General features: G+C 39.4%; 3 protein-coding genes across 4 annotated transcripts; all 3 read right to left on the bottom strand.

Moving 5' to 3' along the window:
- Positions 1–1470: 1470 nt before the first annotated feature.
- Positions 1471–7741, bottom strand: b4galt7 (xylosylprotein beta 1,4-galactosyltransferase, polypeptide 7 (galactosyltransferase I)). The gene is made up of 6 exons (XM_064328057.1): positions 7098–7741; positions 5333–5665; positions 4663–4888; positions 4473–4556; positions 4191–4295; positions 1471–2697 (listed from the first exon to the last, which is right to left on the bottom strand). Exons 1-6 carry the CDS (start codon positions 7148–7150, stop codon positions 2542–2544), a joined length of 957 nt encoding a protein of 318 aa, XP_064184127.1. The 5' UTR covers positions 7151–7741; the 3' UTR covers positions 1471–2541.
- A 391-nt stretch (positions 7742–8132) lies between these two features.
- tmed9 (transmembrane p24 trafficking protein 9) lies at positions 8133–12760 on the bottom strand. The gene is made up of 5 exons (XM_064328058.1): positions 12553–12760; positions 11420–11520; positions 10947–11072; positions 10542–10688; positions 8133–10375 (listed from the first exon to the last, which is right to left on the bottom strand). The coding sequence occupies exons 1-5, from the start codon at positions 12698–12700 to the stop codon at positions 10226–10228; spliced, it is 672 nt and encodes a 223-aa protein (XP_064184128.1). The 5' UTR covers positions 12701–12760; the 3' UTR covers positions 8133–10225.
- A 545-nt stretch (positions 12761–13305) lies between these two features.
- On the bottom strand, positions 13306–22731 carry lman2 (lectin, mannose-binding 2). 2 transcript variants are annotated; one of them, XM_064328055.1, is made up of 8 exons: positions 22501–22731; positions 22237–22355; positions 21478–21595; positions 21053–21132; positions 17311–17472; positions 17028–17142; positions 15702–15821; positions 13306–15011 (listed from the first exon to the last, which is right to left on the bottom strand). In XM_064328055.1, exons 1-8 carry the CDS (start codon positions 22697–22699, stop codon positions 14851–14853), a joined length of 1074 nt encoding a protein of 357 aa, XP_064184125.1. In that variant the 5' UTR covers positions 22700–22731; the 3' UTR covers positions 13306–14850. The 2 variants fall into 2 exon arrangements, with proteins under 2 accessions (XP_064184125.1, XP_064184124.1); XM_064328054.1 differs by lacking the exon at positions 21053–21132 and adding an exon at positions 21179–21261 and having other exon boundaries at positions 22501–22729.
- Positions 22732–23153: the final 422 nt, after the last annotated feature.

Genomic DNA, 23153 nt, shown 5'->3' with positions numbered 1-23153 from the left:
GCCTACTGCGTTGCCACATTTCAGTTTCACATCTCTAAAGGAAATTAGTTGAACTATTGATGACTGTCACCAGATAGCCAACTCACAAATTGCACCACTGAACTCTGCACATTAGTCCTGTTGGTCGTTTTAGTTGTGATTTATGTAGCCTGTTGGTACAGTTCATTGGTTATTAACCCTAATTACGATTCATGTTATTATGTACGGTGGCTAAACGTGGGCAATGCGCAGTTGATTAGGCTATTTTGGCTTGCAATGACAAATAGGGCTAAGCATATCGGTCGCCTGGGATGGGTATAGTAGCCTATACAACTAAGCATCTCAAGCGCAACAGTACGGAAAATGTTATACGAGTTTACACTGATTTCAGATAGCGCTGACAGGCGACTGAAATTTGGCATTGGTTTAAGGTTCCGTGGCAAAGGATAACTACAACTTGTAAGTAACTTTCGTAAATAACATTGGCAAAAGGATTTGAACGAACTACAGACTAGCCCATCTAATTTATTACGTTTTAGTTTCGACATGAAGTTCTCAGAGATTGTAATCTCCACGTTGAATAGAATGGTAATTACCATTGTTGTTACCATGCATGTATGTGCGAGGCACCACCACATTGAGTTCAAAGAGTCCCGAAAAGCCTCGTTTGCAACTTTTCACAAGATCATCAAGATTAAAGAGACAATCGACTACTGTATGAATTTGAGTATCTGGAATTTATCACCTTGACCTGTAGTTCCACCTTGATCTTAGATTCCTACTTGAATTAGGCATAGGATATACCCTTAAGAGCCAATATAAATTTTTCAAGTTTACTTAGAAAATGTCTTCAGTAGTCTTCCAAAGAACATTAAGATCGAATTTTTATTGAGCATTGACGAATGCGAACGTTCTTGTTCTGTACTGTTAACCTACTTTACACACAATAATAGTGCTCCTGGGGGTGTTCCTAAATCTAGCTGAGGGGGCCGCACCGTCGCTCTGTATTAAAGTATCTGTAAAAAGGGAATATTTTCAAAGGACATTTCATAATTTTGTATTCAGAAGGAAAACTCATAGCATGTGCGCATGTTTATTTTCTGTCATGCCACTTTTGTAGTTGACCCAAGTGAGAATGTTCATGCGTTAATGCCAACACACCACTTTCCATGATTACATAAGGGTCGTTTACAATAAGTCGCCCAGGTCAAATAACCATTATCGTGCCATCTAGTGCACGATGAGGGCAATGCGCCGACGTTCGTCAACCATATTACGGATGATTTATCACTGCAGCTACTTCGGTCGGACCTGTTCGCATATTTCAAGAAAGGTATTCTATACGTACTGACCAGTGACAATAGTTCTGGATCTTAATGTCAGATTCGCGTAAAATAGGTGCCACCGAACGAATTCCAAGTTATGAGTTATTGTGCTATAGTAGTCAGACAATTTAATTCTGGACAGCATAAAATGACAGGTGCTAATAAATATTTGAAAACTTGCATTTAATAAAAAAATAACTGCAAAGCGAAAGCGAAAAGACCACACGTCAGGTCTCTGAATCTGAGCTTTATATAAATACTGTGAAAACACACATATAGTACCTTTTACTCACCATTGTCTTAAGAAAGTCAACAGGTTAAACACAGGTTGTGTTTACAGACTACGAACACAATAAAAGAGATGCGTATTTATAACTGTATCATGTAAAAATGCTCCTGCTGCTCTTCTGTTTCAATCATGCCACAAAAAAGCAAAATAAAGCGTTCAACGGCCACAAAATGAAACAGAACCGGAAGTCCTGTATCAACTGAGGACAGCAATAACATGAAGGCCCTCCCAGTCAAGCATCCATCTTCCCATTCTGAAAAGGTGTCATATTGTTTCCAGTGCTTTTCAAGGAAAGAACATTCTTGTAATACATGATTTACAGACCTCACAAGGAAACAATAATACTGACTGATGTACACAGAAATAATTACTTAAATTTGCGCAGTACTTTTTAATATTTCCTTATTCTATGTTGCCTTATTGTACCATGGCAAATTTACTCCAAATGTGTCAAAGCTCAGATGCAATATAAATTACTTAAAAAAAAAAAAATTAAAAAAAAAACTTTAAAAAAAAAAAACTTAAAAAAAATAAAATAAATGACAGCAAGTGCAGCCTGTAATTAGTTTCTAAAACAAGGCTCAGTTTTATGACCTTTTCTGAAAAGCAGCTGAAACTTAGTCCGTGAGACAGTGCTTTTTTGTGACAGCGGTTCAGGCAGCTAAGATAAAGTAATGGGGAATACTAGTTCATCATAAATTATGCTTCTACCACAGTGGCCATATATTGGCCATATATGCCCGGCTGTTTCCCTGTGTCCCGTACATTACGCGTGTGGTCGCGCGATTAAGAGGTATTTCTTTTTCCCTGCAGGGCTTTGTGCATTGTGGGATAGCAGACACCCTGGCACAGCCAGAAGGTGAACCCAGGGTCTGGCCACCCACCCCTCTTCGACCCACCGCCTGTCACCTGTCATCCTCTCTGTCTGTCTGGTCCATGTGACAGGCACTAATTTAGCAGGCACCAAGGAGTCTGGTTCTGGTCACATTCTAGTTTAACACTGACGATGGTGCATGGAGCGCCGCTAATGGTCAGATCCTGCCGTGACTCCACTTTGTAGCGAAGGTTTGTCAACCCGCCCTCAGCGTCCACCTTGAACTGCTCCTATTTTGCCAAGGAGAAGGAAGAAAAAAAAAAAGTAGGACACATTGTATTGGGTTACATCAATATTACTGTAACTGATGAATCCAATCCATTTCAGGAGGCAAAAATAACAGCTATTTTTCAAAGGTTTTTTTAAACTTTTTTTTTAGCAGATATATAAAGGCAAGCACAGTAGATGAAGATCCAAATAATTGAGGCCATGCACAAGTTAACACTATTTCCAGGTGCTGTGTTCAGTACACATTCAGAAAATTCCAGCTGATTGGCAGTAATGTTAACAGGCGAAGACCAGGTAGATAAAGAGATAGAAGACAAATATATTGCATTATCTTGCAACAGAAACCATCGTAAAACTACAGGAAGAACTCAGAGCAACTAGAGAGAAGTCAGTTTCCCTAACTACAGTGAAACGGCAAATACAATCTGCTGGTCTAAAAGGATGCGAATCTGTGAAAAAGTCCTTGCTATGTGTTGTAAACAGGAAGAAAAGACTCCAATGAGCCAAGCACCATCAACACTGGACATCTTTGTGAAAGATTGTGAAAAGGCAGATGCACATCCTTTTAGATCACAGTTGCCATTTCAGTGCAGCAAGGGGAACTGGTTTCTCTCCAGCTGCATTGAGTTCTTCCTGTAGTTGTGGTGCAATTTTGCAATTTATCGAGGGGAATAACCTTGCCACACATTATGTTTACTCGGCCCCACACATCTAAGCCTAACGCCACGTTATTTACCATATTTCTTTCAGCTTAATGCCCATTTCACTACAGGCCAATGGTATTAGACTCACCTCTTCAGGCTGCACCTCTCCCCATCCCTCCCTACCCCCCTGTAAATGACTGTAAGCTTAGGGTTGTAACTAGGCAGCTGTTTCGTAGGTGACTTAGGTGCATTAACTGTCTTAACTACTGCTTGTATTTTTTCCATAGACCGCGTTGTTGCCGCTCTCGTTGTGTTAGTGTTAATCAGTTTAACCTTCAGGGTCCAAGTTGAACTATGCGGTTGTTCCCTGCACTTGGACCGGTACTTCTCTCTAGGGGTTTCGTCATGCTTGTTCCTGGTTATGGTTATACACTTTGTTGTACGTCGCTCTGGATAAGAGCGTCTGCCAAATGCCTGTAATGTAATGTAATGTAATGTATTAGGCAACCAGTGGTTTTAATAAAACCTTAAGGTAGATAAGATTTCAGTCCATTTAACTACCCCGCCACCACCCTCCCACCTTCCATTTGCAAAACCATTGGACAGACTTCCAATGATTTGCTTAATTGTAATTAAAGCCAAAGGAGGCTATTTTGAGGAAAGTCATGTCTAAGATTATTTTTAAGTAAAACTTATCTTTTGGTGTTATTGTACGTAGTAACTGAAAAAAAAAATGTTTACTCTGGTTTGGTAAAAAAATTAAATACATTTAAACCACAGGTGGCCTCATACTTTTGGTCTCTACTGTATATATACTAGATATATTCTTCTTGTCAGGGAAGTAACTTCACCTGCTTCTGTGAAGCTATTCTCTTCTGGTCTCTTTTCCTCCAGGCAGGATCATGGATGTGTCGGAAGGTTTTGTAACCTGTGGTAATTCCAACAGGCCGGAAAAGCTAGAGGGAGAAAATGTGGCGGTCAACAGAAGTGCTAGGACAACTTGAAATCCTCTGAAATTTTAAAACCTGATGATCGCTGCTTCCATAGCCACAGTGCAAGAGTGGCTTGCGCTTCAGTCTCAGTGACACGCTCAGCATACTGTACACAGTTAATTAAAATAATCCTGAAAATACCTCTAATCCTGCCTTTCTCAGTCTCCGGTAGAACTCGTCATCCTCTCTTCCCCAACCCCAGAAACGATTGGACATACCATTGCACTGCAGCCATGGGAAAGGGGGGGAAGAATTTAGAAGTACATTTTTTTTAAATTCAATCCACAGTTCAAAGTAGTCACCATTTGAGAGAGAGGTGGCAAGGCCCTACCATCTGATAGTGCCGTTTGGTAAGGAGCAGTATTCCTCCCACGTAGGTCTTATAGTGGTAGAGCGGGTGCAGCTCAGGGGAGGCTATATGAAAGGGCCCCTGGTCTGGGAATCCATAGTCCAGCGCTTCGTTTAGAGGCAGCAGGTCCACGTCGTGCATAGCGATGTAATCTGTGTCGTTTCCACTTTCCTCAAAACCCACGTTTATGAGAGAAGCTCGGTTGAACCTGCAGGAAGAGGAGGCCATTCTCAAACATTCTTTTGAGTTCAACTGTGCACTGCTTAAGCTTAAGAATCTTCACATTACAATAGCGTAAGTTTGTTTATCAGACTTTCTCCGTCTAGTTATATGCGTGTAATTATCCATTACATCATCAATGTATGCATTACGTCATTTATCATACTTTACATCATCAATTTATGCATTACACCATTTATTGAACTTTAAATGCCAAGATTCAGTCCATAGCTGAAAGTACGTACCCTGTGACCCTCAGTTCCAAAGCCAAGCACATTCTTTTAATGCGCTGCACGGCTGCCAATGGCAGCCATACTCTTGTCATCCCATCGCACAGATTAGTCAAGATGAAAATTACAGTATATTCTCTACTGTAATAGATTAAACAACTGTGAGAAGTGTAGTTGTGAAGATTGTTCTGGCTCCGACTCACCGAAAGTGATCCACTTGGTTAATAACAAATATTTTGTGCCGAATTTTCTTCTTGTTCAGAAAGGCGTGCATATAAGGAACAAAGACCAGCAGCTCTTCAAAGCGCTCCCGGAAAGGGATGAGGAGGGCCATCTTATGTGGACCCCATGAGGGGCTGTCGGCTACGAGCGCCTGTCTGTCCAGTGAACAGGGCTGATGAGGCAGGTGGCTGTCCTCCACTGTAGCCCGGTTCATGTCCCCAGAGCAGCTGAGCTGCAGCCACAGCAGTGGCACCAAGACGAGCACCAGGCACAGGCCAAAGAGCTTCAATATGCTGCATTTCCAGGACAGAAATCTGAAAAAGACATAAGCTTTTTAAACATCCTTCCATGTCTGAAACTGGCTGAATATTTACTGGAGCCTGTGCATGTACACAGAAACCATCGAGTGAAAAACCATAACCATAGTGAACTCCATGCTGCATTGTCTGGACCAGAATATATGCAGGTTAATTCAGACCAGAACAGAAAAATCAAGCAGCAAGCCCCATACGTCGAAATAAAAATCACAGCACAGGTAAGATTAAACAGGAAACAAATTCTCCAAAACAGAGCCTAGTTGAACTGGTTAGCACCACCCCTCCCCAACACATTCAAACACGTTTCCTGGAAAACCCATGCATGTCACGCAAGAAGTAGAAGATAAACATCTATACTCAGAGCTTTGTAGGTAGTGAGGCAGGAGCAAGTCTAAATGTGAAACACAAATGGCTGCTATTATTTGATTAACCACCAGTGACCACCAACATCAAGTTTATAATCAACACAGACCGTAGCTGGTAGCTGAGCTCTCTCACAACAAAGTGACACAGAATGTTTGTGACCTGCCTTCTTTCTCAACGTGTATGAACAGAGTGGAGTTTTGACTTCGGTTATAACAGGCTTAGCCTACATGTCATTTCGACTGTATGGAACACACCAAGACCATGTGTCTGGGCAAAGTATATTTAGGACAAGGGTTAAGTCAAGGGCTAGGGGTGGTGACATGGTGGAAAGGCAAGGGTGATGTTTACACAACTCAAGCTGTGCTGCCTGTGCGTACATTCTTGTAGCATGAGGCCTACTGTACATGATTAGTTTTGCCAACAGGCTTCAGGCTCACTGTGCAACGAAAGACCTGGTATAGCCTAACTAAAATTACAGCATTACTATGATGTAAATATTGCTGTGAATCGGTCTACCTTTCCTGTAAACTTTCCCTGGCCGAGCTTGTATAACTAATAAATGTGGAAACATCCAGTTTAATAAAACACAATGCATGCACTAAGTGTATCTGACGTAGTATTCACTTGATGCACCATCCTAAAACAAATATAGAAAAACCACACTCCTACCATACTCACAAACTATTTTCTTGACGACGACCTTTTAGATTTTCAAATCTGAAAAATTGTCCCAAAAATGACACAGAGCGTGACTCCTGACAACATTTCGCCGTTGTACACAGACATCACTTCACACGCGCTAATTACTATTAATAAGTTAGTAATACCAAGCGAGTTAGAAATATCACAAGTGTCGTAATTGACCAACTAAATTATGGGATAATTCAATGCAAATACGCACACACATTAAGACAAATATACCTAGCTAATATTGAATATGATGAATATGTAGCCAACGTTTATTTAGAGCAGCTTAACGTAACTGATACTGCGGCATATTACTATTATACTTCAGATTTGTCAACTAAACCGCTAATTAGCAAAAATTAGTCGTGTATCTTACCTTCGGTCCTCTTTAAAGTACAGGACCGGTTTCCTTCGGGAAGAATACATCATCTTCCCAACTGCCTTCAGTGAACTTCAGCACACTAGCCAAGTAACAAGCTCTTTAAAAATAAGGAATGGGATTTTGACGCTATTCTAATGTCTAAGAAAACGTTGTTTTAGCTGTGATTTTACATCTAGACTTCTCCATCTCAATATTCATCTTCTGTTACTTTTAAAATGCACATTTACCCATTCCTTCTACTGTCCTTATCTGGAAAACAAAAACCTTTTGGCTTTTAACGTTATCTTGACACAAACATAGCTGGTTTACTAGCTGGCTACCTAACGCAGCTAGCTAGTGATTAATTTCATTTTGGATAGCTAGCATGCTACATTTCCGTTTCAGCTAGATTGTGATACCAGGCTCTCTGTTGTTAGCTTGCAAACTCATACAAATGGCTAACGACAGTTTTTTAGAGCTTCTGTAATTCAGTAAAAAATAAAACGTTTTTCTCAGAATGACATTTCATAAAAACCGCTGACGTATACAAGCAAACAGCTCCCCTCCTCACTCCGCTTAAAAATCTACACGCTGGCTATTTTCAATCTGGTTCGTTACAAATGTTGTTCCCACTAGAAACTTTCCGCAACGCACGAGTTCCTATACCGAGTAGGACTATATTATGTGTTGCACTGCTTATACTGAGAGGACCTGTGAATGTGGAAAATGTGAAAAAGTTTATCTAAAACAACCCTTGACACACTATTGATAAATTATTAATAAAAACAGTATTTTTAGTTCTGTAGTTCTGCCCATTTACACCAGGAATTAAAAAGGATTAGTGGAGTATCAGTCTCTGGTTATTGTTAAATTAACACTCCTCCTTTAGAATCTGACAACCATACTTTTCACAATTGCAAGGTGTATTACGTTACACACTTCAAATTATGTAGGTCTTTTTATCCTAAGCATATTTTCTTATTCTCATGCAGCAGCGCTGAGAAGATCACATGGCACTATTTCTTAATATGTATATTAAAACACAACGGCTTAGGGGGAAACAATTTATTTTCAGGTCTACTTACAAAGAATAACTTCAACAGAATGTTTAATTTTCTGAACCCAAATTTAAACACTCAAAAGCCCAAGATATTCAGAAACTCAAAGCCTTCACCCATTTTAACCCACTGTCCTTAAAAAATTTAGTTTCAAAATATAAAAGAATCATCAGACAGAGTCCTCTTAGTAATACAAATGCAAAAAAGGAAATGGCACTAAATTAATAAATCAGTCTACAACAGATGAAAATTATCCATAAAACATTAGTGGTTTGGGGTAGGCGGGTAGCAACATGTACAGACACTTGGATGGGATTGGTTCTCAGAATTCATTCAGGAAAAACTGCAAGAAAATAGCAAATACAGAAATTATATATATATATATATATATATAGCAAATTTATGAAACCCTCAAGAACGCAGTATGCACAAATCCGACTGCCATTATAGTACATACATTCAAACTCAACTTCTTTTAAAAACATTTTTACAGTGTAAAAAACTGCTGTTTTGAAGGCAAAGCTAAATCCGTTTTTTTCATATAATATTCTCCACTTTCAAGCTGACCATGGGCATATGGATATTCTGATGTAAGCATTGGTGAAAGCTATCTAAAGAGAATGGCAGGAAAATCTTCATCTGTTAGGAAGTATACCCACAATCCAGTTTTGCCATGGAATAGAATGGAACGAGCCAGACTTATAAAAACGACGCGATCGAAACGTTGTAAGTTAGCTAGCTAGTTAACGTTACACCAATAGAACCATGTCCCCTCATTGAACAGTACATTTCTTTAAGCTTTAATTCTTGAAAAATAATATGCAAATGTTTAATTTCAATTTCCATTTGCGATGTTCTTACCCTTAACCTAACACATCCTGCTTCCAAAATTTAGCTCACACAGACACTAGCACTGAATCCAATCAACTAATTTGTAGGCTCAGTAAACTGACATTAACAAAATCTTTTGTAGGTCTTCATAATTTCAAGGACTTTATACACTATTTATGGAATAAGAAGCAAACGTAAAAAACACAGCAACTACTACAAATGGCACAACTTTCAGTCTGGCTGGTAGAAGTCCAAATTCAAACACTGGTAATAACCTTTATTTATTAATAGTGCTTTCAACGCTGCTTAATTTAGCCCAAAAACTAGATGCCTTCCTCATTTATTATTTTTCAGGAAATATGGGATATCAAGCAGCTTCAGACACTTCACTAAATTCGTTACTGGTAAAGACTTTCAAGTACTTATCAAACCATAGGTCAGTAGAAGGGCCAAGTTTCAAATCACAGCACAACGCATGCCAAAGTACGCAGGAACGATATGAACCTATGAAGCAATTTTGGAAAATTAATCTACAATTATTTAAACTACAAAAATACCCTTTTGCCACATAGTATTCAAATTCTAGAGCAAGAGTAATACTCTTCACATTTTAAACAAGTTGAATGTGTCTTTCGCTGCACTGCGCTAACAAAGAACCATTTTCCAAATGGTGGCAGCAAAATGTTTTATCAGTGGGGTTTCAAAACACTGTTTATTTATATAAGCATTTGAGCTAATGACAGCCATTTTAATCCTTTCCATATTGAACTGCGGCACATTCTTTTCCAGTGGTTTATTTGATTCATAAAGAAAACAAAGATATCCTTGAGAAGTGCAATCGACCTTTACATGATTTAAACTGCGGAAGGGCACCATACCCGATTAGACAATACCAACAAAAAGCAAAGACACAACCAATTCATCGCAGATAAAACCATGCTAATCCGACAGTAAAATGTGGTACCAGTATCCTATTAAGGTAAAGAGAGGTGTAAAATTGTCTCTAAAATTTAAATTGATGCAGCATAGTCTGATGTAATTATAAATTGAGGACATTAAACTGTACAAAAAGGTAAAAATAAACTCTGAAAGAGAACTATTTCTTCCTCAGGGAGAAAGGGGCTAATGCAATGTTAAAATAAGTTTCAACGGTAATTTCACCACTCCAGATCTTTGGGATTGTGACACGTGCCGAGTAACGTTTACTTTTACTGCATGAACTGAAAATGCATAAATAACAAATAAGAGTGCACTCTAGACTAGTTTCTTGGCCTCAAAAAAGCTCTTGAGGTGCCTCATCTGCCAGAAGCCAATGGCCACGAGGATGAGTGTCTGGACGATGGACCACCACAGGACTCTCTGGTTGGTGCTCTCGCTGGTCTGCCTAAAACGTTCTTCACGGTACTGAAAGACAAGGAAGGTCAGCAGTTCATACATATGTATAGTTTTTCCTCCAATGGGTAAAAATAAATGAAAAATAAATCATGAATACAAATGTTAAATAACAGTCTGATGCACGTAAGCAAGATCCAACACTGGAACTGTAACTAGTGAAGAGAAAAATAATCACCCTCTGGTAGTTCTGCTCCTTCTGAATCTGGTCAACCTGTTCAACAAGCTGTCGCACCCTGAGCTGCAGCTCGGTCAGTTTGTCTTTGGCCGCGATCTCAGCATAATTATTGGTGTGCTCCCCAACCTGAATATCCAGGTGAACCCTCTGAAGAAAATAATTTCCATTAAACAGGAGTCACACTAAGAATAAATATACAGCAAAGTCACCAAGAAAACTGAGACAAAAGAATACAGAACAAAGTATTTGGCAGATCAGTTGCCAAAGAGCTAATCATTAAAGACAGATTACATGAAACACAGTGTTCAAAGATTTAACAACACATGGGACAGTTATTCTGGATCTTACAGTGTGCATGTATTAAGACACTTAAAGGCAGCTAAAGGTTAAAGACATTTTTCTCACCAGCATTCCACCTGCAAAGAGCGCAAACTTGGAGGAGTTGGAGTGCAGGCAAATCTGGTGTTCACCAGGGGTGTGAGAGGTGAATGTGAATCGGCCTTCTGACCCATACTGGCGAGACAGAATCACCTAGAAATGATGGATGAAAATCAATATTGGTTAGAAAAAAAAAGAAAGTTCCTTGGGGGGAACAATGACACTGAGCAAAACGTCATACATATTTATTTACTGAGACTGTAAGACAGGGGTGTCCAATCTTCTTTGAAAAGGGGCAGTGTGGGTGCCGGTTTTTGTTTTAGCCCAGCACCACGACACTGGTTTCAACTAATTAACTAACCGTGGTTTGATATCAATCAAGACCTTGATAAGCAGAATCAGATGACTTGGTGCAGGGCTAAAACAAAATTCTTATCCTTTTTTGTATAGGACTGGATACCCCTGGGGTAAGAGAAGCGATTTAACCTGATCCAGCATACCTTCTCATCAGGGTCTTTCACTTCCACAAACATCCCAAGTCCTTGTGTTGCAGGCAAGTACTCTTCCTTCTGTTTGTCATACAACTGTGTGCGATAGTTCCCTGGATTTAAGAAAGAATGTGGTATGAAACGATCAATAAGAAAGGTGACCACAATCCCACTGTGTCAGTCAAGCTGTTGTCAATGTGACGCATTTTACTCATTATAGTGTACGTAACCAAAATATAAGATAAAGAAATATAAAAAATAAATAAACTGAAAAACAGGAGGTACAATTATTATTTGCAAATGTATTTAAATCCTATAAATTATTAAAATAACTACATGGCTGTAAAGCTTTGCCAAGATGAGTGGTGCTGCTCGTGTTCTTACAACAGGAAGTGCTTGCGAACTGTCAACTGTGCAAGCAAGAAAAAAACCAGGGCAAGGTCTCGCCTGCAGCAGTCCGATTCCACATCCCTGCACAAGTTGGCGGGCCTTGATCACAAATCCAACATTTACACAGCTACATGGCTACACAGCTACATAGCTGACAGTATCATGTCTCAGTGAACGGCTAGGCAAGTTGATTCTTCATCGTTAACGTTAATGAATAAGGATAGTTCGGCCTTGTCCGCAGTTTAGAAGCTGACGTTAGCTAAACTACCAACACTAGCCAACAATTAGCTAGCAACTTTTGTGACTAGTTATCTACTTATGTACTCGATTTTCCCGTCAGCTAGCTATCACATTCAATTGCTAACTTTCCATATTCGATTACTTGAGTAAAAGCTTTGAGCTGACAGTTTACATGTTCGCAGGATTAAAGCCATCACGACAACGTTGCCACGCTACTGTCGCCAATATTGCGTATACTGACTAGCCCTGCTGCTAGCCTACAATTTAGCTCTACTACTGGACTGGTAAAATTGCCTGAGAAAGCAACTCCGTTAACTAACCTTAGCGAACTACCAGAAACGAGCCAGACTTATAAAAACGACGCGATCGAAACGTTGTAATTTAGCTAACCAGTTAACGTTACACCAATACTTTTTCAAAACGTTTTGTTAGCTAGCTGACTATCTTCTCGACGAATGACCTGGCTAACTGGCAGCTAACAGCAAGCAAAATGCAGTGGATATAGAAGCCATTACCTATGATCATGGTTTCATCCGGAATTTCCTCTATAAAGCATTTCTTTTCTGTCTCCCCTATGTGAAAATATAACGCGCTGGTCAAATTGTATAGAACGTTAAACAACAAAACAGAAAACACGCTAAACTGCATTTTGACGGCCACCATCTTAACGTTAACTTGCTACCGGTGATAGGGAAAAAGACAGGTTGCGAGAGCTGAGTGTGCGCAAAGAAACCAATGCCACGTAACCTATCGCTCAGCATCACCCAATCAATGTTGGAGTTTCAACAGTGGGCGTTTCTTCTTCGCCATGTTCAAGACGGTTTGCAAGCACTGCGGGTTTGTGGATGCTGTAGTTTAATGTAAGTTATTTCTATGGGAAACCCTGCGAAGTGCCAGTCATTTGTCAGGAGAAATAAACGGGTCGAGATTTCACAAATATTTCAGTCATGACCAAGGGGTAGATAGGGGCTCTTTTAGCCTAGAGTAGAACAAGTACTCAGCTAATTCTGACAGTGATCTTGCTTAATCAAATGTGTTAAAATGACAACACTTTGTTTACATCTATGACGTGTCTGTGTAGGTTAGTGCATTTGACAATGCAACAAATGAAAATGGCCACAGTTCATCTTTGAGGTGTGAATGCGATTTAAAGTGAGCAACCTTGTCTGTGGTGTTATACTGTTAAGACAAACATTAACTCAGTTCTTTTCCACTGTTCACTCAGTAAGCCTCCACAAACAAGCAATAAAGACAATAAACAATCTGAATTGAAATCACCAATATCACACAACCCAATATTGTACATTTTTATTATTTACTGAAAAGCAGTAAGTACCACAGGTTTGCATTCATTACCTGGTACAAAACTGAACTGAACGCACTGTTGAATAGACAGCCTTGTGCAGCCACATTCTCTGGCTACACAGGAAAAAATGTGCAAATATTTGGTACTTTTCTATTGCAAATTAAAGGGGCTAGATTTAATTCTTGTGTTTACAGCAGATTCAGGGAGGCCTTGTAAAAAAAAAAGTGTAGAGTACTAGCAGCCATGTTTGATGACGGAAACACTGTTTGCACTTGATGAATGCCACCTCCATGTAATGTCTTAAGAGTAGTACTGTTCTGCAGTTAGGTTCATACAAAAGTGTAATTTGCCCTAAATGAAAAAAAAAAAAAAAAATCTATGTTCATTTAATGATGCAGTTTCAAAGGGTATGTCTACAAACGAACTGCTATACCAGTTGTGAGTTTGGCCTCATCCGTCTTACGTACATACTGTAATTTACTCATAGACAACTGTATGAGGATGTTAATAAAGCACCCACTCTCTTGATAGCATTCAGCACTGACTACATTAACAGTGGTAGACTACTCTGTAGTCTGACAGATGGAAGTAACTGCATTACCCCAACACTGCAACCCAACTGAAATCTGCATGGGTAAGGCTGATAGCAACACAATACGCCATAAACCTGATAAACGTTTACCATAAACGTGTTGCATTGTATCACACAAGTTCTAATATAAACCATAGATGGATCCCACATTTAACATGTCAATTTCTATTTCTTTCATATGTGAAACAACACTTCATATAGTTCCATCACAATGGACTTCACGAAAACAAGTTCTTAAGTTTTGCTGCTTTCTCACCGTTTCCATGGGGACCCCACCATATGTTTTTCTTTAATCTCTTTGCACAGTTCAGCCCTACAGCTCTTAATTCAAAAGAAACTTGAGGCATGGCTAACATTCAAAAACAGCTTTAAGGCTGGGTCTACACACTGTCCCAGGGTTCAGTTCAAACAAAGATATCTCCTTTAAAGCACAAGCTGGTCTGGGGAAAAAAAGAAAGCAACAAAACCAACAACCTTCTATACATTTGTAAACAAGTGCAATCAGAGTGCATGGGAACAAAACAAAATCAAAAAGGGAAGTAAAACCATCATGATTCTTTACATAATTCCATTGGAAGACAAAATGTTAAAATTTAATTCCAATTTTTTCAGGGGGGAAGAGGGGTTTGAATGATTTCCAGTTTAAAACTCAAATATTCTAAACTTTCTCAAAAGACAAGTATGTAAAAAGAAAAGTATAAGAAACGAAACATTTAAAATTCAGCTTTCACCTTGTCAATTATGTCACCTGGATGCTTTGTAGTCATGGGCCACTTATACAGCGTGAAAAATATGGGAAAATACCATAAGTAACCCTCTTACTCCAGAACAGCAGTATAAACATTGTGATTTTATACAATCTTTAAAAAATTCACATTGCTTTCTTCAACTGGTGTCTCTTAAGTTTTCTCCCATCTAATAGAACCTCTTGTTTCTTTCTTGCCTCTTTTGGAAGACTACAGCTCCCACCACAGCACAGACCACAATCCCCAGAAGGGCACATAGCAGAAGCAGGAAGACCTTCCAACCAGTGAGAGGAGTGCTGCGGAAATTACCCGTTGGATCATCAATGTTGTCTGAAGGAGAGAAGCAGAACCACAAAATCACAAAAGAGATCACAAAATCAGCAACATAGTATAGTTACATTCAAGTATAATATCCTTGATTTTTACTTTATATTACGTTACTGCTATTTGGCAGATCTCATACGGCGCGACTTGCAGATGAGGGTGGTTTGGAACTCTGAACTGATCATAACTTTGAAACAGGAGTACTAATAAACCAATTAAGAATTTGCCTTGATAGGATTGTTTACTTACACTACGCTTATTATTGTTATATTTTTATATTTTTTTAATTATTTCCATAGATCTTAATGATAAATGAAACCAGCAGTAAGCAGGATATAATTTCAACATCAAGTAATTATTTTAAACAAAATCCATGTCATCCATAATAAAGAAATTAAAAAGCTGAATTGGAACATGCTACCTCCTGGTTTATATCCTGTTCACTTGACTGGTCAGCTCTGAGGTTTGCATCTCTGAAGTTCTACTAAATATAGGGTGTTGTGTGTAGCAGTCCGTTCATCCGCTAACGGTGAATTAATCTTTAGTGCAGTAGTTAGTGCAGCAGCCACTCCGAGTTCGAGCTTTGCCAGATCCCTGCCATTACATGTGCAGATTGTAAATCGGCAGCAAAATTATCTAGCATGCCAATGATAGGAGCAAGCGGTTGCCTAGAACGTGACTATGACAGTGCGCTACCTTTGGGAGACTTGAGCAGGCTGACGCTGGGCTCAATCTTAGTCCAGTCCAGATTGTCCTCCTCAGGGGTATGTTCCACCATCAGCTGGTACATCTTCATGGAGATGATATCATGATTATCTAGGAGGGGGGCACCACACTGGCATTTTATATGCGTCCGATACCAATAAGCCCTTACACACATAGACACATGTGCCTGCAATAGAGTCATTCCACGGGACTAGGCTGTCGGACCTGTTCCTCAGAGTCTCTACATTTTTTATGTAAATATTTTTTAAAACTGAAGCTCAACTTCCAGATACACAATAGTTACTCAAAAATAAATGATCCATAAAGGCAACCTTTTTAGAGGCATCATTTTCAGATGTCTGTATCTCTGGAAAAATAAGGATAAGAATCTAATTCTTTTTTGTAATGTTACAAGGGCAATCAAAATAAGTTATTCATACCTTAAAAATGCAAAAGACGTCTAACCAAGAAGTCATCTCATCAAAAGTCATCTACCCAAAATTATGGTTATACATGTATACTGGTTATACTTCATCAACAGAAGAAAATTACATGTGGGCATATTTTTCTCAGCCTTATTCTTTCATAATTTCATTGAGATATGTGCACAGCTAATTTGTGAAAATGGGTATCACCCTTACATAACTTGTTCGTGTTATAATGATACATTAAGTTTTACAATGTTATAATGCCTACTTCAATGTAATATAGTCTCTGGCCACCAGAGCTAGCTGTTCTGGTTCAGTGTTTCAACAGAAAACCCACACTGTTATAAACTACTGGTTCTGCTATAAAATAAAATAAAATTAAAATAAAATAAACCTTTATAATATATAATTGTTTTGTGGATGGAACAGAAGCTCAATGTGCAAGATTATATTTCCTATGGCTTATAGTTGTGAAATGTCACCCCCCTTTCCTATGTCCAAAGAGCTTATTAGATCAAGATATGTTTTATTCATTTTAAATACACAAAGATGGCATGAAGAAAGTATGAGGGAAAACTGGAAACATACACCTGTAAAATGCTGAAATCCTGGTTGAATTTTGATGGAGACCCAAAAGGCAGAATATACAGATGTGCCTTCAGTGTGTGCCTTAAAGCAACTAAGGGCTAGATCCTTATTAGCACTTTGAAAGTAAATATAAACATGTATACTGTTCAAACACAACCCTAAAATAGATTCTTAAAATTGAGGAAATTGCAGATCATTTTTGGCATTTTCTGCACTTAATTGCTACTTGTCACTTTGAATTTTCAGAATATGCCCCTTGACTTGCCCCAGCTTTGGTCCTGCCAAAACCCCTCCAACATACCAGAAAGGTCCCCCGTGGCAGAAGAGGCCCCAAAGTAGTACCCTGTAGGCAGGCGAACACCACCAATATCAATGCATTCCTTCCATTCATTCTTGTCATCGACATCGACCATAACCTATTAAAAACAGTGTTGCAGTGAATGAACAACAGCCAAATAATGGACCAAAGCTTTAACCAAGCAACAGATAAATTTAAATTTCCCTACTCAAAACATGTCACCAACATGAAGATGGGGGTCAATAGCAGACCACTGAGAATGAAAATATGCACATGTTCCATTTACCGTAAGTCTGCCCTTGGAGTAGCGAATGGCCAGGTACGTGTCGTGGTCTTTGTTCCTGATCTCTGCCGAGCAGCCCCCCAGTTCCGTCACGCGGCCATCCTTGCTGTGATCGTATGACAAGGTGCCGTTGTTTATCATGGCCGAGATGTAAGGGAAGGAGCGCTGAGGAACAGGGAGACGAGGTCAGCTATAAAGACTTCATGGCGTTTTCACGTGCTGTCAGGCCTACTGCCCACCCACTCTAGCACCCACTCTAGTCTGTATCTAGGGCTGGGCATCAAGATTTTTACTCATAGACACAGAAAATTGATTTCTGTTGATGCCAATACACAAATGCAGTCAATTTTAGATTATTTGAATGAATGGTACAACATGAACTGACCAGCTTTTTTCTATAGCCGCGTTTCCACTGCAGGAACTTTACTCCGGAACTAGGAACCTTTTGAGGAACTCGGTGCATTTCCACCGCAGGAAATTTAGTTCCGGGGGCTTTATTTTACCCCCAAAAAAGCTCGGGGGGTAGTACTTTCCAAAAGTACCGGAACTTTTGGGGTGGGGCGCAAGCGCTGAAAATTTCTGATTGGTCGACTACTTGCAGTGTTATTTGTTTTATTTCAACCGCCATGTTTAAAAAACGTCTTGGAATTATAACGTGTGCTCTTCTGTTCTTTTCTTGCTTTAGTATTCGTTTTATAAAACGCTAAGCATTCGTGCTGGGACAGCATACTACGTACCAAAACATTCAAACGGATTAATTCGGTTGCTGAATATTTTCTTTGTTAGCCCGTTGTAATTAACTCAAAACGTTTGATACAGTTATGTGAGGTATGCGGTAGTTCTGCGTAATTCACATTGATGATACAGTAAAAGCAAACTGGAAATCACCTTCCGCACTTTTTGTCAGGGTAAAATAACAGGTTAATTATAGTAATCGTCCCTTTAGCTTTTTCAGACTGAGGTAATTTTACTCTGCCATTCTTCAATTCCACAAAAAGACCAGGAAGACTATGGACTAATTTATGGTGCATGGTTCGCATCTGGAGGGCACACTTCGCTGCTCGGCTAGCAGTAACTTCGAAGGAAAGCAAATGGTGGCTGTACAATTTTCACGCAAGTCCGAGTTTTCGTTCTATTCTTGTCATTTTGCGATTAGCCTATATGGAATTGACAATGACAAAATAATCAAACAGCAAATTGTTTACAACGTGTGCATGTTTTCTGCTGTTGTTGCCAGTTATATTGGAATTGTGAATGCATTCTGTCGCTTCGGATGTCAAGACATGAAAGTGAATGTTCGCATAAAAACATGATGAATGTGTTTGAGAAGATATATAAAACAGTTACAATCTGACTATTGGCCTGTTATATCCTATTTGTTGCATAACAACGGTCCAAGTTCAACTACCAACGACAGTTTTGCTTGACAACGGTAAAATATGCCCAAACGGCTGCATAAGAATATTTCAATTCCAGGTGATTAAATCAATAAAAATCAATAAATACAAAAGTAACCATATATAGTCATTGTTGGTACCCCGTTGTATATAAGTGGAATAAACCCCTCCGGGCTGTCCCAGTTATTAGAAAATAATGTAGGCTACTTCGGTGGTAGTATGGGGTTACAGAGGAAATCATAGGACAGATGGACCGACGACAACGTCGCTTTTTCATACGTCAGTGGGCTAATTTGCCTAATCTTCACGGGACTTTAGACCGTGGTGGAAACGCAGACAACAATGGGCTGAAGGAACCTTTTAGTTCCTTGAAAAGTAGTTCCGGGGACTAAAAGTTCCGGGTACTTTTGGTGGAAACGTGGCTTATGTTTGAAAAATAAAAAATAATCCAATCCTGGCTACATTATTCAAAATATTGTGATGCCTAAAACTGATAATGCTACCATAAACTCAACAGTGCCACACAAAGAGCGAAACATACAGAAGACAGAAATGAACCACATAAAACAGCTAATTCCCCAAAATTTGGCACATTTTGAACAATGCACATTTTAACATTCTTGGTTGAAGACAATGATATGACAAATTCCTATTTTTAATGTGTGTAATATTAAGTCAATGTCAAAATTACTCTAGCTGAGCATTACTGCTTAATACAGAATACACTCTTGGTTTGTTGTTTTGAGATTTTGAGAACTCACCAGCACCAATTTAGAAAATATGTAGCCTAATCCACCCATTCAGTGAGAATTAAATAACCATTACTGGCACGCTGGATTGTCAACACCACAAGTTTTGCTTTACTTGCTGACGATCTCATAATTGGCACTGGGAGCTCTGAAACGCAGAAATCCACGTATCTTCAAAACTCTCATTCCTGTCTTGATACATTTAAAGCAACTTACTTTCAGTTTTTTCCACGATAAATCCATCGCTGCTGAACTTTGATTGGAACCAGATGTTATAGTCGGATTAAACTAAAATGGAGTTTTTTGACCATGCACACCAGCAGCTGGTTTGGCACTGAAGGAAGCTGCTCATGTTGAAAAGGACATCACACTTATGCTGATATATGGTGATGGATCTTTGATGTTATGAGGTTGCTTTTTCAATCTACTGATTCAGGGGTTCTTGTTAAGGTCAATACAATCAGCAAGTACAGTACAAAGACATTTTGCCTAATACGCTGGTATCCCCCCCACCAGGAAGCTCAAACTTTCCAGTAAAAGGATCTTTCAGCAGGACGACAATCCCAAGCATACCTCATAATCAAGTGAGAAATACTTAACAGACCACAAAATGACTGTTTTGCAATGTTTTCAGACTCCAGACTTCACACCCTTCAAAAATTTGAGGTTGAAGAGGGCAGACTACAAGTGTTGACCAAACAACAGGCTGATGCAAGCAAAGCATGCCACATAAAGCATCACTAGCTACAGTGCACAAAGCCAAACTTAAAACATCGAGTTCAGGCATGTCATCTGGACAAGTGATCCCCATGACATGTGTGATGCTACACACCCTAACCTGCTGACTCATGAAGGAAGGCTCCATACTGAAACTTTACAAAACAGTCTGAATGCTATTGAGATTGCACAGATAGGTCAAACAGGTAAGGAAATTCAAGGCAGTACTTAGAATCAATGGATTATGCCGTTTTGTTGGGTGGGGGGTTCAAAACGGCCTTCAAATTTCAACAGTGCTGGTGGTAGTGCGCATCACTTCCAAGAGTAATAAAGGGGGTCAGCTGGCTGGCTTATCCAATTAAGGCATTGTTTCATTACATGGACGGGCTCCACTATAATATTAAATTCATACTGTCCCAGTGCCAACTGTTGCCAGAAGCCACACAAGGTGACACGATTGGTCGTTGTGTCACCCAGGGAGGGAGGGAAACAGTTGGCCAGGATGACTGCATCTCGCCACTCACCTGCAATTTATGGCAGTCAGTCATTTACTCATAGTCTCCTTGCTCAAGCTGTACATGAGGCTTCTTCCTCCACCTCATGTCAGTACCAGCTCTACTTGTGGAATGCAATGTAAAAAAAAAAAGCAGTAGTATGTTTTGGAGGAGAAAATGTGTTTGACTGCAGTCACCCAGAATTGACAGAGGAGGTTGCAGCAATGAGCAATGACAGGAGTAGGATGCTCTGTCCATAAGCCTGGACAGAGGTCAAGCCACCACAGGTCTGAAGATAATGAGCAACTGAAAATGAACGCATGTACAGGACAAAGCCCTTCACACAAGAACAGGATCAAAATAAGAAAAATTCAGCCAGTGAACTCACGTCAGAAGACTCATCATTAGGGTATGTGTCTATAAATATGGCCAGCCCATGGAAGTTAGCATTGCTTCCAAACACAGGCCCTGCAGAGAAAGAATCATCGGTGAGTCGCGTAGCAGAAGAACTTACGTCCATTCCATGGAGATCATTACGGAAGGTATCCACAAATACGGCCAGGCCAACAAAGTGGTCTTGGTTTCCAAAGATAGGCCCTGAGTGGAGGTAGAGATTGCGTCACAGAGATCAGAATTCACACAAAAACGTCAACCAGTTTAACAAGTGACAGATATCGACATTTTACAAAAATGTATTTTTTTGTAATGGTTAATCATCTATGGATGAAATGCAAAATTCAGTATGCAATACAGTGTGCAACTGAAATTATGTATTAAGTGTGCATTTTATAAATGTTAAGTTTGACAAATTACCAGGATGCAGTTTCTCTCTTGTGTACCAAATGGCAATGCCATCTCCATGGAGATTCTTCTTCCCTGACCCATGTACTTTGAACTGAACGTGCATCTCCCAGTCTTTGAGAAAACAAGGCTACAAAGACAGGCAGGAATGTTTTTACATTTACACGTGTGAGCAATATACTCTTTCCGGTCAGAAATTACCCAAGACATTTTGCACAAATTCCATGAACTGTACTGCAGTGGTCAATCAATCAAGTTTATTTTTCATATAGTGCTCTTCACACAGGTCTCCTAAAACATTGAAGAGTTAAAATAAAAAAATAACTACACTAAAGCAAGTCACAATCAACTGATCTTAGCTGAAAGAGTTCCACAATTTAGAAGCTTAGTAATTGAAGGTCCTCAGTCCACACAACTTGAAGTAATAAATGGATAATGACAGTACTCTCCAGATTCTGAGCACAGGGTTCAAACTGTGATTCTGCTAACCATTATGCAAATGCATCAGCAATTCAGAGTTTTGTTTCCATTTAAGGCCTATTATGTATAAATACACCTTATAATCGATAAGCAAATTTAACAGACAGCCAGTGCAGTGCTCTTAGAACAAGTGTGATCTGTTCAACGAGAGAGCTGCGTTTTGGACGAGCTGTAGCCTACGAAGTTTAAAGTCTAGTAATCCAGTAAACAAATAACAGTGCATGATCCTCCTGGATTTTATGCTTTGCTCATTTGTAGCTGGTTGATGCGGTTTACTAATCTGTTACTCACCACTGTATTCCAGATTGAACCCTGTTTGCTGCGGTCATCAGGTGTCAGACGAATATACTGGCTGGTCACCAATGTGCTACCCCAAAAGTCCCACTGGCTTGAAGAACCAGTTCCCACACCTGCAAAGCATGATACAGAAGTTGGTCATTCAAGCGCCAAAACGTTGAAGTATACTGAAGAACCATCAGACAGTCTACATTAGCACAAACGTACTGAACAGAAAGTTAGCTTCCCAACTAAGGAGGATTCGCTAAATCGACTTACCCTGATATGGCTTCATGAGCGAATGTTCCCGCTTTAAATGCTCATTGCTGCCATCCGTGATATCGGCATAGACTAAGGAGACAGAACAGAGTACTAATAGCAAGTAAATACTAGCACCTGTTCTGAGGTTATACATCTTGACAAGTACACCCTGCTGAAACAAAGTAGACACAACTCTTTCACACCCTCCCATCGCCATTTTCTGTTTAATTTAGTCAGCAACACTTCCTGCTTCCTTCTTCCGGTCGAGAAACATTACATTTTCTAAAAAGAGTTCCTGTAGAACAGAATGTATTAACATGTACGAATTCATATATCTATACGCTGCGCTTATTTAATGAATTATTTTTTTAGTTGTTAAAATTTCTAAAGTATCTGTTAGTAAATATTAAATTGTAAAAAATATGTGTCTGAATATGCTAGTTCTTACTCAGTGGCAAGGGTTGTTGTACGAAATATATTTGTTGTTGCAAATAGTCTAAAAGACCAATCAGAAATGAGCACATAACTCCGCAACTACGTGACAGCGATACGGTATTAGTATAGCATTAAAAAAAAAAAAAAATGGCAAAAATTTGCATTAACATAGCTCTCGATAATATTGAAAAACGGAACACGTAAATTGACATTAAATGATTCAGTAATATAAATTT

The sequence above is a fragment of the Anguilla rostrata genome, chromosome 3, assembly GCF_018555375.3.
Source record: "Anguilla rostrata isolate EN2019 chromosome 3, ASM1855537v3, whole genome shotgun sequence".
Classification (NCBI taxonomy): Eukaryota; Metazoa; Chordata; class Actinopteri; order Anguilliformes; family Anguillidae; genus Anguilla; species Anguilla rostrata.
This window is presented reverse-complemented; position numbering and strand designations above follow the sequence as displayed.

Excerpts from the sequence above, each read along its gene's own strand:
- b4galt7 (XM_064328057.1), bottom strand. The coding sequence starts at position 7,150 with ATGATGTATTCTTCCCGAAGGAAACCGGTCCTGTACTTTAAAGAGGAC. Across the intron at positions 4,557-4,662 it reads CCAAACGGCACTATCAGATG|TGCAATGGTATGTCCAATCG; the intron begins GTAGGGCCTTGC and ends CCATGGCTGCAG. Across the intron at positions 2,698-4,190 it reads GAATAGCTTCACAGAAGCAG|GAGCAGTTCAAGGTGGACGC; the intron begins GTGAAGTTACTT and ends TTGGCAAAATAG.
- tmed9 (XM_064328058.1), bottom strand. The coding sequence starts at position 12,700 with ATGGTGGCCGTCAAAATGCAGTTTAGCGTGTTTTCTGTTTTGTTGTTT. Across the intron at positions 11,521-12,552 it reads GGATGAAACCATGATCATAG|GGAACTATCGCACACAGTTG; the intron begins GTAATGGCTTCT and ends TCTTAAATCCAG. Across the intron at positions 10,376-10,541 it reads AGGAGCAGAACTACCAGAGG|TACCGTGAAGAACGTTTTAG; the intron begins GTGATTATTTTT and ends CTTGTCTTTCAG.
- lman2 (XM_064328054.1), bottom strand. The coding sequence starts at position 22,699 with ATGGCGATGGGAGGGTGTGAAAGAGTTGTGTCTACTTTGTTTCAGCAG. Across the intron at positions 21,596-22,236 it reads GTTCAATCTGGAATACAGTG|CCTTGTTTTCTCAAAGACTG; the intron begins GTGAGTAACAGA and ends CTGTCTTTGTAG. Across the intron at positions 21,262-21,477 it reads AAGAGAGAAACTGCATCCTG|GGCCTATCTTTGGAAACCAA; the intron begins GTAATTTGTCAA and ends ACCTCCACTCAG.